Raw genomic sequence first — 13,582 nt, 5'->3', positions numbered from 1 at the left:
TAATACGCCTCGTTTTACGTCTGAAAATAGGTCGTGTGAACCCAGCCTTAGACACACTGGTTGCTGTGGACGTAGTGCGTAACATCTACAGTCTTGTAAATGGGGTGGTCAGGCAGCACATTCTTAGCAACCAGTTTAGACTAAACTCAAAAAATGTCAGAGTTAGGGCGGATTTACACGGGCGTGTGCGTTTTGCGCACGCAAAAAAATGCTGCGTTTTGCGTGCGCAAAAGGCACTTAACAGCTCCGTGTGTCATGATCATATGGTGCGCGGCTGCGTGCTTTTCGCGCAGCCGCCATCATTATGACACTGTTTGGATGTTTGTAAACAGAAAAGCACGTGTTGCTTTTCTGTTTGCAATCATAGTTTGCCTGCTGTTGCGCAAACCACGCACGTCCCACGGAGGTGCCTCTGTGTGGCATGCGTGGTTTTCACGCACCCATTGACTTCAATGGGTGCGTGATGCGCGAAAAACGCAGAAATATAGGACCTGTCATGAGTTTACGCAGCTGACTCACGCTGTGCAAAAATCACTGACAGTCTGCTCTGCCCCATAGACTAGCATAGGTCCGTGCGACGCGCGTGAAAATCACGCACGTTGCACGGACGTATTACACGTTTGTGTAAATCCGCCCTTAAGGGCAGAGAAGGTGCAAAGAGTCTTAGCATTACTTAAACAAACAACCCTGTTTTCTACCTCATGCTTCCATATTAAAGAGGTACAGAGGTCTCATTTGGACACCTTGGGTTTCAGCAAACAGACCTGAGCCGATCAGCTGGCCACCAGGGGGCCTGTCTTTGGAGGAGGGACAACCATGATGGGACAACCAATTTAATGAGGTCAATGTACATTTAGACAGAGAACCTCCTTTCATAGTAATAATTAAATATGATTAAGGCCTCATTTACACGAGCGTGATTTTCGTCCGTGTGACGCGCGTGCTTTTCACGCGAGTCGCACGGACCTATACAAGTCTATGGGGCAGTGCAGACAGTCCGTGAGTTTTGCGCAGCGTGAGTCTGCTGCGTAAAACTCACGGCATGTTCTATATTTCGCTGTTTTTCGCGCATCACGCACCCATTCAAGTCAATGGGTGCGTCAAAACCACGCATGTCACTTCTGTGCGAACTGCGTGATTCGCGCAACAGCTGTCAAACTCTGAATGTAAACAGAAAAGCACCACGTGCTTTTCTGTTTACAAACATCCAAACGGAGTGTCATAATGATGGCGGCTGCGCGAAAATCACGCAGCCGCGCATCATACGCTGATGACACACGGAGCTGTTAAGTGCCTTTTGCGCACGCAAAACGCCGCGTTTTTTGCGTGCGCAAAACGCACATGCTTGTGTAAATGAGGCCGAAAGGTGATCTCTAAGCAGAACTGAAAACTCAGTGGTATTATTACTGGTGGTAAGATCCATATCGGCGTTCCCTTCCTATTTCTCTATTTCTAAAAAACTGGGTTCTTTTAGAACACAATAGTCAAAAAGAATTAAAGGGGTTATGTGGGGACGAAGAATTATTAGCAGTGTACTCACTGCAGTATGTATGTATACTCGCTATTATAAATCCCGGTCCCCCGTGTAAATGATGATATTTTAATAGATTTTTATAGCGCTGGTGGGGAACCAGAATTCTAGGTGCACAGTCTTCCTTTATGACGACACAACACTTCGTCATGTGACCGGCACCGCTGTACCCTAAGTACAAGCAGTACCAGTAGTACAGGGATTATATAAAGTACAGCAGAGTCGGTCATGTGACGAAGAGTCGTGTCGTCATAACGGAAGACTGTGCACCTAGAATTCCAGTCCCCTGCCAGCTCTATAAAAATCTATGAAAATCTCATAACCTGCGCGACGGGGGACCAGAATGTATATTAGCGAGTGTACTCACATACTGCAGTGAGTAGACTGCTAATACATTTTGGTCCCCACATTACCCCTTTAACATCTCAATCTATTTGTCCATGTACAGACTGCACAGACCTAACTCTTTAGCTTTTCTGATATTGATCAAGTGTATAAAGAATAGAGCCTGATGGTATATTTGAGGTCTGCACATGAGTACCTTCTGTAAACAGCAGTCCTTTACGTTCTTCGTGTTGACTCTCATTCCATTGAGGACTCTTTACTTCACCTTCCACAATTTCAAAATCATCTACAAACGGCAAGCTGTGACTTTTCCCCACCTAAAAGGGATATATTATTTACAGTCACTTAGACAGAATAATCCCATGATCAAAAACCGTTTTTAGATAATACTTATATACATAATGCTTAGTGACATCTAACCTCATGTTTACTAGACATTAAAAGGCAATGTTGTAGCTTACAGCATTGTAGGAGCTTAGATGTTTTAAAATCGTGCATCCGAGACAGGGTCATGCATCAGCTCAGATTTTATGGACATATATTAGCCCAATATTAAAAAAGATGAACTCTTCCAAAGCTATGTGACCTTCCCTACACCTGTACTGTAACTTGAATCTACTGGACACCAGTGCAGAACCTGTAACAGGGCCCCCCCACCTACTATTTGCCGTTTATAATACTGGTATTTTAATAGGTGGCAGAGGGTCCTTTGGGTCCCCTTAAGCACTGGGTGGTAGATGCGACTGCCCCACCCCATAGCTACACCAATTTCTACACCCAACCCCCTGTAGGTCAATTGCAATAAATTCAATGTTGTGTTATACTTATAACCACCCCTTGTAAGATATTAATTACCAATAGTTAGAGATTACTAAACCTTAGTACGTATCCCCCTACTGTACATTATAAAGGAACAGTCCCTCCTTTTGATCTATTGTAAGTGTTAATGAAATAGATAAGAAATAGGTGCCTTTCATGATCCTAAATTTTTGTCTGTATTCACACAATGTATTATGTATCTGTCAGAGCCCTGTTAAAATCGGTAAAGGGGTTTTTCACCACTGGACAACTGATGACCTATCCACAGAATAGGTCATCAGTATATGATCAGTGTGGGTCCAACACCCAGACCCCGCACTGATCACCCACTCTCTCTGCCTCCGCCCGCGGGAGGTTTTGAACGGTAAACAGTAGTTGGAGCTGGAAGCAGATGGTTCCGACCACTGCATAGCGGCCGTTCTACAGAACAAGAGCTGCAGTTTTGCAGCTCGGCCGCTATTCTGTGACCGGAGCCATCTGCTTCTGGCTCAAAACTACTGCTTACCGTTCAAAACATCCGGCACCCGGAGCGGCTGATCGGTACGGGGTCCGGGTGTCGGACCCGCACCAATAATATACTGATGACCTATTCTGTGAATAGGTCATCAGTTATCCGGTCGTGGAAAACCCCTTCAATGTAAAAACATTGGGGGGATTTATTAAGACTGGAGTTTCATATTTCAGTCTTAATCTACAGTAAAATGTGCTGGAGTAAGATGCGCCAAATTTATTAAGAGCACATCTCATAATAAATTCAGAGCGTCTCTGGCCATCCGTGCGCCAGAAAGTCAAATGTATGCCAGCTATGCGCTGCTGTAAGTTTGTGCTATAATTTGGCGCCAATTTCTGGTGTAAATTATAGTAAATTAGTGGGTCTGCTGGTGGCCCCGTACCTCTTACTAAGCCCTGTCCATATTTAAGAAAAGTGTAGTGAGTGGCGCAAAAAAAGTTGTAAACTTTTGGCACAAAATAAGAGAAAACCGGTGTAGATAGTTTGATTAGGGGTTAAGCTACCATCGCTGGCCTGCTACACGATAGCGGGCGGCAATGGTTACTATGGCAACCGGACACCAAGCAATGGCGTCCGGCTATGCCATCAACGGAAGCTTAGTGGGTCCTGACAACGTCAGGACTCACTATGCTTGCTGTCAGTGAGTAGCTGACAGCTCTAATATACTGCACTACACATGTAGTGCAGTGTATTAGAATAGCGATCAGGGCCTCCTGCCCTCAAGTCCCCTAGTGGGACAAAGTAATAAAGTAAAAAAAAAGATGTGTAAAAATAAGAAAATAAAAGTTTTAAAAGTAATAAAAGTCAAAATCCCCCTTTCTCCCCTATCAGTCCTTTATTATTAATAAAAAATAGATAAATAAACAAATAAACTATACATAATTGGTATCGCCGTGTCCGTAACGGCCTGAACTACAAAATTATTTCGTTATTTATCCCGCACGGTGAACGCTGTAAAAGAAAATAATAATAAACCGTACCACAATCACAATAGTTTAGTCACTTCACCTCCCAAAAAATGGAATAAAAAGAGATCAAAAAGTCGCATGTACCTAAAAATGGTCCTCATCGAAACTACAGTTCGTTACGCAAAAAATAAGTCCTCGCACGGCTTTATTGATGGAAAAATAAAAAAGTTCTGGCTGTTAGAATAAGGTAACACAAAAAGTGAATGATTTTTTGCAAAAGTTTTTTATTGTGCAAACGCCATAAGACATAAAAAAACTATAAACATCTGGTATCACCATAATCGTATCGCCCCGCAGAATAAAGTGAATATATCATTTATAGCGCACGGTGAACGCTGTAAAAAAATAGAATAAAAAAGCAATAGTAGAATTGCTGTTTTTTAGTCACCACGCCACCTAAAAATAGAATAAAAACTGATCAAAAAACCGCATGCACCCCAAGAAAACTACAATGGATTCCACAAGGGGTCTAGTTTCCAAAATGGGGTCACTTTTGGGGGGTTTCCAATGTTTTGGCACCACAAGACCTCTTCAAACCGGACATGGTGCCTAATAAAAAAAAGGCCTCAAAATCCACTAGGTGCTCCTTTGCTTCGGAGGCCGGTGCTTCAGTCCATTACCGCACTAGGGCCACATCTGGGATATTTCTCTAAACTGCAGAATCTGGGTAATAAGTATTAAGTTGCGTTTCTCTGATAAAACCTTTTGTGTTTTAGAAAAAAATGGTATAAAAAGGATTTTCTGACAAAAATAAATATGTCAATTTCACCTCTACATTGCTCTAAATTCATGTGAAACACCTAAAGAGTTCATAAACTTTCTAAATGCTGTTGTGAATACTTTGAGGGGTCTAGTTTCTAAAATGGGGTGTTTCATAGGGGTGTCTAATAAATAGGCCCCTCAAAGCAACTTCAGAACTGAACTGGAACCTAAAAAAAATAAAAATGAGGCAACACTTCGCTTCTCCTAATGAGCATTGCCTACTCGAAGACGACCCCAGTTTTGACCGTTTGTATAAACGGAGACCCCTATTAGACCATTTCAGTGCCCGGTTTTCCCAAGCATACACCCCCGAGAAGTGTATTTCTATTGATGAGTCCTTGGCAGTGGCGGATTATCATTAGGGCGTTTCGGGCGGTCGCCCGGGGCCCAGGGCTGCCAGGGGGCCCAAGGCTCCCAGGGGGCCTATGACCGCCCGAACCCCCTCATGCCCAGTGGCGTCGCTAGCACCGGAGGGAGCCCCGGTGCCAGGACCGCACCTGTCAGGCGAGGGGAGCTTTGCTTCTACTTAGCAGCCGTGGTCTGTGCTGCTTTAGAAGCTCCCCCTCCAGCCCCCCTTCCCTGCTCTAAACATCTCTCCTCTGCTGCTAGCTGTCGGGACATGGGGGAGGGGAGACTGTCGGCGGGCTCTGTGCTGTGAGCAGGAGAAGAGCTGCAGTGAAGACATAAAAGGTAAGTGCATGTGTGGTTAATGTCCATATTCATGTATGTTTAATGTCCATATTAATGTATGTTTAATGTCCATATTCATGTATGTTTAATGTCCATATTCATGTATGTTTAATGTCCATATTCATGTATGTTTAATGTCCATATTCATGTATGTTTAATGTCCATATTCATGTGTTTACAAGGTGTACTTTGTGTATAATGTGCATACTCGTGTATAATGTGCCTACTTTGTGTATAATGTGCATACTCGTGTGTACTTTGTGTACTATGCATACTTTGTGTATAATGTGCCTACTTTGTGTACTTTGTGCATAATGTGTGTACTTTGTGTACTGTGCGTACTTTGTGCATAATGTGCGTACTTTGTACTGTGCGTACTTTGTGCATAATGTGTGTACTGTGCGTACTTTGTGCATAATGTGCGTACTTTGTGCGTACTTTGTGCATAATGTGCGTACTTTGTGCATAATGTGCGTACTTTGTGCATAATGTGGTACTTTGTGTACTGTGCATACTTTGTGCATAATGTGCGTACTTTGTGCATAATGTGCGTACTTTGTGTACTTTGTGCATAATGTGCGTACTTTGTGCATAATGTGCCTACTTTGTGCATAATGTGCGTACTTTGTGCATAATGTCCTTACTTTGTGCATAATGTGCGTACTTTGTGCATAATGTGGTACTTTGTGTACTGTGCGTACTTTGTGCATAATGTGCCTACTTTGTGTACTTTGTGCATAATGTGCGTACTTTGTGCATAATGTGGTACTTTGTGTACTGTGCGTACTTTGTGCATAATGTGCATAATGTGCGTACTTTGTGCATAATGTGCGTACTTTGTGCATAATGTGCGTACTTTGTGCATAATGTGCGTACTTTGTGCATAATGTGCGTACTTTGTGCATAATGTGCCTACTTTGTGCATAATGTGCGTACTTTGTGCATAATGTGCGTACTTTGTGCATAATGTGCGTACTTTGTGCATAATGTGCCTACTTTGTGCATAATGTGCCTACTTTGTGCATAATGTGCGTACTTTGTGTTCTGTGTGTACTTTGTGCATAATGTGCCTACTTTGTGTACTAGTGTTTAGGTAGTGTTAGCAATAGTTACGGCGCAGCAGGGTGGTGGTGGAGAAGGGGGGCCCAAGTTTGGGTAACAGCCCAGGGCCCATGGTCTTCTTAATCCGCCACTGGTCTTTGGTAGATTTTAAAGGGAGGCTTCAATTCCGCCAGTACCTGCCGAGTAAGAGGGCAAGGTATGGCGTGAAGATGTATAAGCTGTGCGAGAGTGCATCAGGGTATACCTACAAATTTAGGATATATGAAGGGAAAGACACCAGTGCTCAGCCCCCAGAATGCCCCCCCTTACTGGGAGTTAATGCAAAAATTGTGTGGAATTTGGTGCACCCACTGCTGGACCAGGGTTACCAACTCTACCTGGATAATTTTTATACCAGCGTCCCACTCTTCAAGTGCCTAGCTTCCAGAAGTCCTGCGGCATGCGGCACTGCTAGAAGAAATCTGAGAGGCTTCCCTAAGACTCTGCTTGGGCAAACACTCAGAAGGGGTGAGAGCAGGGCACATTCTAGCAGCAACATATTGTGTGTCAAGTACAAGGACAAGAGAGATGTCCTTGTATTGACAACAATACATGGCCCCACCAGTACCCATGTACCAGGACGAGGTACCAGTACAGAGACCCCCAAACCAGACTGCATCCTGGACTACAATAGGTACATGGGAGGGGTGGACTTGTCAGATCAAGTCCTGAAGCCCTACAGCGCCATGCGGTGTGGTATAAGAAGCTGGCCGTGCACATCATACAGATGGCTTTGTACAATGCGTACGTGCTACGTCGATGTGCAGGCCAGACGGGAACTTTCCTGGAATTTCAAGAGGTGGTTATCAAGAAACTAATTTTTAGGGACCAAGAAGGGGGGGCACCCAGTACTTCTAGAAGCGGGGCCACATGCATCGTACCAGGGCAACACTTTCCAGGAGAAGTTCCCCAAACTGGCAAGAAAGGAAAAAGTCAAAAGAGGTATAAAGTCTGCTATAAGAGGGAGATAAGGGAGGACACAATATATCAATGTGACACGTGTCCCGAAAAACTAAGGCTCCGTATGAAAGAGTGCTTCAAAATGTATCATAAATCACTTGATTTTTAATCTACCCCAGTTTTACTTACCCTGATGCGCTCCGCACATCTTATTCCCCTCATCTTTCCCTTCTGAGCCCTGCCGTGTGCCCAGGCAGCTCATAACAGCCACATTGAGGGTATTGCCGTACCCGTGAGAACCCACATTACAGTTTATGGGGTGTATGTCTCCGGTAAAAATGCTCACTACACCTCCAGATGAATACCTTAAAGGGTGTAGTTTTTAAAACGGGGTCACTTCTTGGGGGTTTCAACTGTACTGGTACCTCAGGGCCTTCTGCATACATGACTTCGCACCAGAAAATCCCCAGTAGGCCAAATGGTGGTCCTTTCCTTCTGAGCCCTCCCATGGGCCCAAACGTCAGTTTATCACCACAAATTCGGCATCAAACTCAGGACAAATTGGGCATCAAAATTGGGTATTCTATTTCTTGTGAAAATAAGAAATTTTCAGCCAAAACTACATATTATTGGAAAAAATTAATTTTGCTTGAATTCTCAGCCCAATTCAAATAAGTTATGTGAAAAAACTATGGGGTCAAAATGGTCACAACACCAATAAATGAATTCCTTGAGGGGTGTAGTTTCCAAAATGTGGTCACTTCTGGTGGGTTTCCATTGCTTTGATACCTCTGGGGCTCTGCAAATGCGACATGGCACCCGAAAACCAATCCAGCAAAATCTGCACTCCAAAGAACACACAGCGCTCCTTCCCTTCAGAGGCCTCCCATGGGCTCAAACGGCAGTTTATCGCCAGAAATGGGGTATTGCTGCACTCAGGAGAAACTGGGAAACAAAATGGGGTATTTTGTTCCCTGTGAAAATAAGAAATTTTTATCAAAAATGACATCTTATTGGAAAAAATTTAATTTTTTTAATTTTACAGCCCAATTCAAATACGTGCTGTGTAAAAACTGTGGGGTCAAAATGGTAACAACAACAACCATAAATTAATTCCTTGAAGGGTGTAGTTTCCGAAATAGGGTCACTTTTGTGGGATTCCTACTGTTTTGGCACCTCAACACCTCTTCAAACCTGGCATGCTGCCTAAAATATATTCTAATAAAAAAGAGGCCTCAAAATGTACTAGGTCCTTCTTTGCTTCTGGGGCTTGTGTTTTAGTCCACGAGCGCACTAGAGCCACATGTGGGACATTTCTAAAAACTGCAGAATCTGGACAATACATATTTAGTAGTGTTTCTCTGGTAAAACCTTCTGTGTTGCTGAAAAAAATTGAATACAATTGAAATTCAGCAAGAAAAATTAAATTTGCAAATTTCACCTCTACTTTGCTTTCATTTCTGTGAAATGCCTGAAGGGTTACATAAACTTTCTTAATTCTGTTTTGAATACTTTGAGGGGTCTAGTTTTCAAAATGGGGTGTTTTATGGGGGTTTCTAATACATAGGCCCCTCAAAGCCACTTCGGAACTGAACAGGTACCTTCAAAAAAAGGCTTTTTAAATTTTCTTAAAAATATGAGAAATTGCTGTTTATGTTCTAAGCCTTGTAACATCCAAGAAAAATAAAAGAATGTTCAAAAAACAATGCCAATCTAAAGTAGACATATGGGAAATGTGAACTGGTAACTATTTTGGGTGGTATAACTGTCTGTTTTACAAGCAAATGCATTTAAATTCTGAAAAATGCTATTTTTTATAAATTTTCTCTAAATTTTGAAAATTTTCACCAATAAACACTGAATATATCGTCCAAATTTTACCACTAACATAAAGCCCAATGTGTTTAAGCATTCCGACGTTATTACCACATAAAGTGAAATATGTCAGATTTGAAAAATGGGCTCTGAGCCTTAAGGCCAAAAAAAGGCTGCGTCCTTAAGGGGTTAAAAGAGATATCTAGAATGATTGTTTTCAGACAGAACTAAGGCTCCATGCATACGAAAATGCTTTTGCGGCCTCGATTCCCCCGAAAATCCACGGGAGAATTGCGACCCCATTCATTTCTATGGGGCCATGCACACGACCGTAGTTTTTACGGTCCGTGCAAGGCCCGGGAACCCGCACCGCAGAAAGAACGGACTTGTCTTATTACAGCCGTGTTCTGCGGGTCGGGCTCAGTGAAAATAATGGCCGCGGCCATGTTCATGGCCCGCGATTTGCGGGCGGCTCATGGCTGACAGTCCGCTGCCGGCCGACCCGAAAATCACGGCCGTGCACATGGCTACGGTCGTGTGCATGAGGCCTTAGCCCTGTGCAATACACCAGTCCTGAGCTTCCCCATAACAATTTAATGATCTAATAGTACTTTCTCATGCCAAAAACAATATTGCTGGTCCCAAAGTAATAACATCTTCCAGTTTAACTTAAGGACACGGACAATTTTGGCCTTGAGGACAGAACAATTTTTTTTATATTTCCCTCTTTGCATCCCGACGCTCATAACTTTTTAATGTTTTGTACGACATAGTTGTATGAGACTTTGTTTTTTGCAGGATGAGTTGTACTTTATGTAGGTAACATTTTTTGGTACAAATACATTATAGTTTAATTTATATACATTTTTATTTTGGCGAAAATGCTGAAAAAAAGAAGTTCCGTTGCAGTTTTAATATTTTTTTTTTACACCATACACAGATCATCATAAATAATGTTGTGCGTTTGTTGTACAGGTTGTTACGGTCGTGGTGATACCAAATATGTCTATATTATTTCATGTTTTGGGACTTATATTTTAAAAAGTTTATTTATTGTAAATAAAAAAATATTTCTGTGTATTTTTTTTACTTTTCTTTTTATTTAACATTAATTTTTTTTAAATTAATTTCACTTTTTTTTTTTAATCCCTTAGAGGGATTTTTAATTTAGATTTTTTTAACTGTAATGTACTGGCATAGATCTATATGCCAGTACATTAGCCTGTTATTGATTGTACATAGGCAGTTGTTAGGGCATACCTAAGTATGCCCTAACAACAGGAAATATGGTAAGACAGCCCTGGGGTTCTTCAATGGACCCTAGGCTGTCTGGTAATACAAGTTATGGGCCTCGATCCCGTCACAGGGATTTTCTGTGGCAAGATCAAGGGCAGTCCCCCTCCTCTTATTTACTTTGAATGCCACGATCAGCTTTTGTTCGCGGCATTCAATGGGTTAACGGCGGAGAGAAGAGGTTTCTCTTCTCTCCGCCGTTAGAGCGGGGCTGCGGCTGTGTATTACAGCCGTTGCACCGCTCCTGATCGTGCGCGGACACTGGCTGTCACACAGGACGAGAACTCTTGTCCTAATGTGCAAAGTACCCACCGCTCAGCACAAGTATTCTCGTCCTGTGTCGGCAACTAGTTAAAGTTTTTTTTGCAAAGACAGGGATTCTTGTATTTAATGCATAAAAGGCAATAACTTTTTATATATAATGGCCATATCTTTAGTGATTCAAATATAAATAAATATATATATATATACCGTGTTCCAAATTATTATGCACATTGGATTTAAGTGTCATAAACATTTAAATATTAGTTTTTCAATTAAATGAATGTAGAGAAGAATTGATCCAGCGCTGATGGTAAGTTAAAAGGGAAACCGGAGTCCCATGTTTATTGGAGAAAAAAGCATAAAACAGAAGGGAGACGCAGTCCCAAGGTGTGAGTAGTCAGGGCTTGAACCTGAGCCTACGCGTTTCGATCGCAGTCTGCGATCTTAGTCATGGCAAATGAGTAGAAGACCGTGTGTCTGAGATATCCTTATATGCTAATCAATCAGCAGGAAAGGCCAATATGCAAATGCTGGTAATTGGTAGATGCCAAGAATTAAGGAGTGGCTAGTAGTATGAGTAGATACGAACCAAAGCTAGTTGGAAGCCTGGCCCTCATATGTATATTAACAATGTCATATTGGTATAATATAATAGGAAAAATAATAAAAGTAACGGGTATAAGTGTAACAATATCGTTGATGATAGTAGATGGTAAACCCGTATATCTTAAATGAGTGCATACAAAAGAGACTGAGACACACGGCCTTATCAGTACTTATACATAAAAAGCAAACATGACATGTTGACAAATTGAAACATTGAAAAGTGTGAGAAAATATAAAGAGATTAAAAACAGAAATGAAGAAGAATCAAAATGCTGTAGTATTATAGAATGTAAATGGTCTATGGTAATTCAATTCACTTATGTCAATAGTTGTTCGAGACTACTGTCAGTCTAAAATAAATGCACATTATGTTAGGTAAAATGGTTAATATAGAATGGAAACGAATGGCTCAAAGATATAAACCCAAAAATACATCATATAACCTGTCGGATCACAGAGAAAAAACCCCTGTGGCCGAACAAACCGCAACGGATAAAGAGCTGATGAAAAAAAAAAGGGCTGATGAAAAAAATGCGCGTTAACAGAGCTCAGTAAGTGTGAATATGGACTTATATAGTATGCAAAACAAGCTGTGTTTGCTGATAGAAAGAGCATCGAGTAAGATCAGTTAAAGTCCGCTGATAGTTGATAATGGTAATAGACAGAACAACAGAGTTGGAGAATGAGAGGATGTGAGTATTCATAGAAAGGGACATTCAACGAGTTACGATGGTGTACCTTGATTGCGTTTTATAACTCATCAATGCAAGTCACATTATCATAAAATAGTGTAATAATAAATATTGTTGATTACATGCCTAAAAAACCTAACAAATGAATTAAACACTAGTTATATATATAACCATAGGAAAAGTCATATGCAGATGGTATTGTTGTGCATAGACTAATGTTGGAAAATAAGTTCAAAATGTATAGAACCATGTGCAAATGGTATTAATATGTATAGACTGATGTTAGAAAATAAATTTGAAATGAATAAAACCAACCAATGGCTGGTGATAATATCATAATAATATCATAATAATGTGCAAAAACGTAGGCAAATATCAGAGACTGTAAATCTGGGAACCCAAGGAGTAGGCTATAAATTCCTTTACAAAATATACTGCGCGATCCTATGATACCATTGAATGTATAATGGGCTAGTTCAAATTTGCTTGATAATTTATGATGCTGAGAAAATAATTAATTAAGCATTGAATAGTCATGATAAGTGTGACAATAATTCAGTGAAGAGTATGTATGTGATCTTGGTCGTCATGAAAAAACATACAATCAATACAGTAGCATAGGTACTTGATGATGATGACCCAAAGTGGCCCATTAATATGTAGCTATAATGGATTGACCTAAGTACATATGGCGAAATGTAAGTATGTATTTACCTTGTGTATGGAAACTTAATATAAAATGGCACTAAGAAAACAGGACTGCAGTAAATGCCATACTGGAAAGATTTATTAAGGTATGTGTACCTGCCGGCACAAGCAATCAGGGTAGGAGTCTATAGTCTAGTTCATATAAATTGCGATGTTTCAATAATGAAACATGAGATCCTTCCTAAGGTTGAGTCCTTTGGGGAAGCGAGTCTCCAAACTATAAATCCAAAAGGCCTCCCTGGTAAGTAAACGCTGTTTTAAATCACCCCCTCTTTTTGTACCCCTTACTTTTTCGATAGCATATGTGGAAAAAGAGCTAACATTTCTATTGTGACAAGTCACAAAATGCCTGGCTGCATTAGAAATATTGACGATGGATGCATTGCGTATATAACTGAGATGTTCTAATATGCGAATTTTAAATTTCCTGGTAGTGCAGCCGACGTATTTGAGATTGCATGTTGTGCATTCGATAATATACACTACATGGTCGCTGTTACAGTTCATATATGTTTTAATAGCAAAGGTGGTGGTTTCTGAAGAGTTGGAGTATTGTTTATTGATTTTAGCAAAAGTG

The 13,582-nt window shown here is 41.2% G+C and overlaps 1 protein-coding gene across 6 annotated transcripts in view; it reads right to left on the bottom strand.

Annotated features, from left to right (window-relative positions):
• The window catches only part of LOC142749896 (disintegrin and metalloproteinase domain-containing protein 9-like), a 146,690-nt gene that overhangs the window by 126,238 nt on the left and 6,870 nt on the right, over positions 1-13,582 (bottom strand). For all 6 annotated transcript variants that reach the window (XR_012882501.1, XR_012882502.1, XM_075858461.1 and 3 more), the window contains exon 2: positions 2,073-2,193. Coding sequence is in view for 4 of the 6 variants with exons in the window: in XM_075858461.1 (XP_075714576.1) it covers positions 2,073-2,193 (121 nt within the window). In the remaining 2 variants the exon portion in view is untranslated. The remainder of the gene's footprint in view (positions 1-2,072; positions 2,194-13,582) is intronic.

The sequence above is a fragment of the Rhinoderma darwinii genome, chromosome 3 (assembly GCF_050947455.1).
Source record: "Rhinoderma darwinii isolate aRhiDar2 chromosome 3, aRhiDar2.hap1, whole genome shotgun sequence".
NCBI lineage: Eukaryota > Metazoa > Chordata > Amphibia > Anura > Rhinodermatidae > Rhinoderma > Rhinoderma darwinii.
Note: the sequence above shows the minus strand (reverse complement) of the source record. Positions and strands in the feature narration are given on the sequence as shown.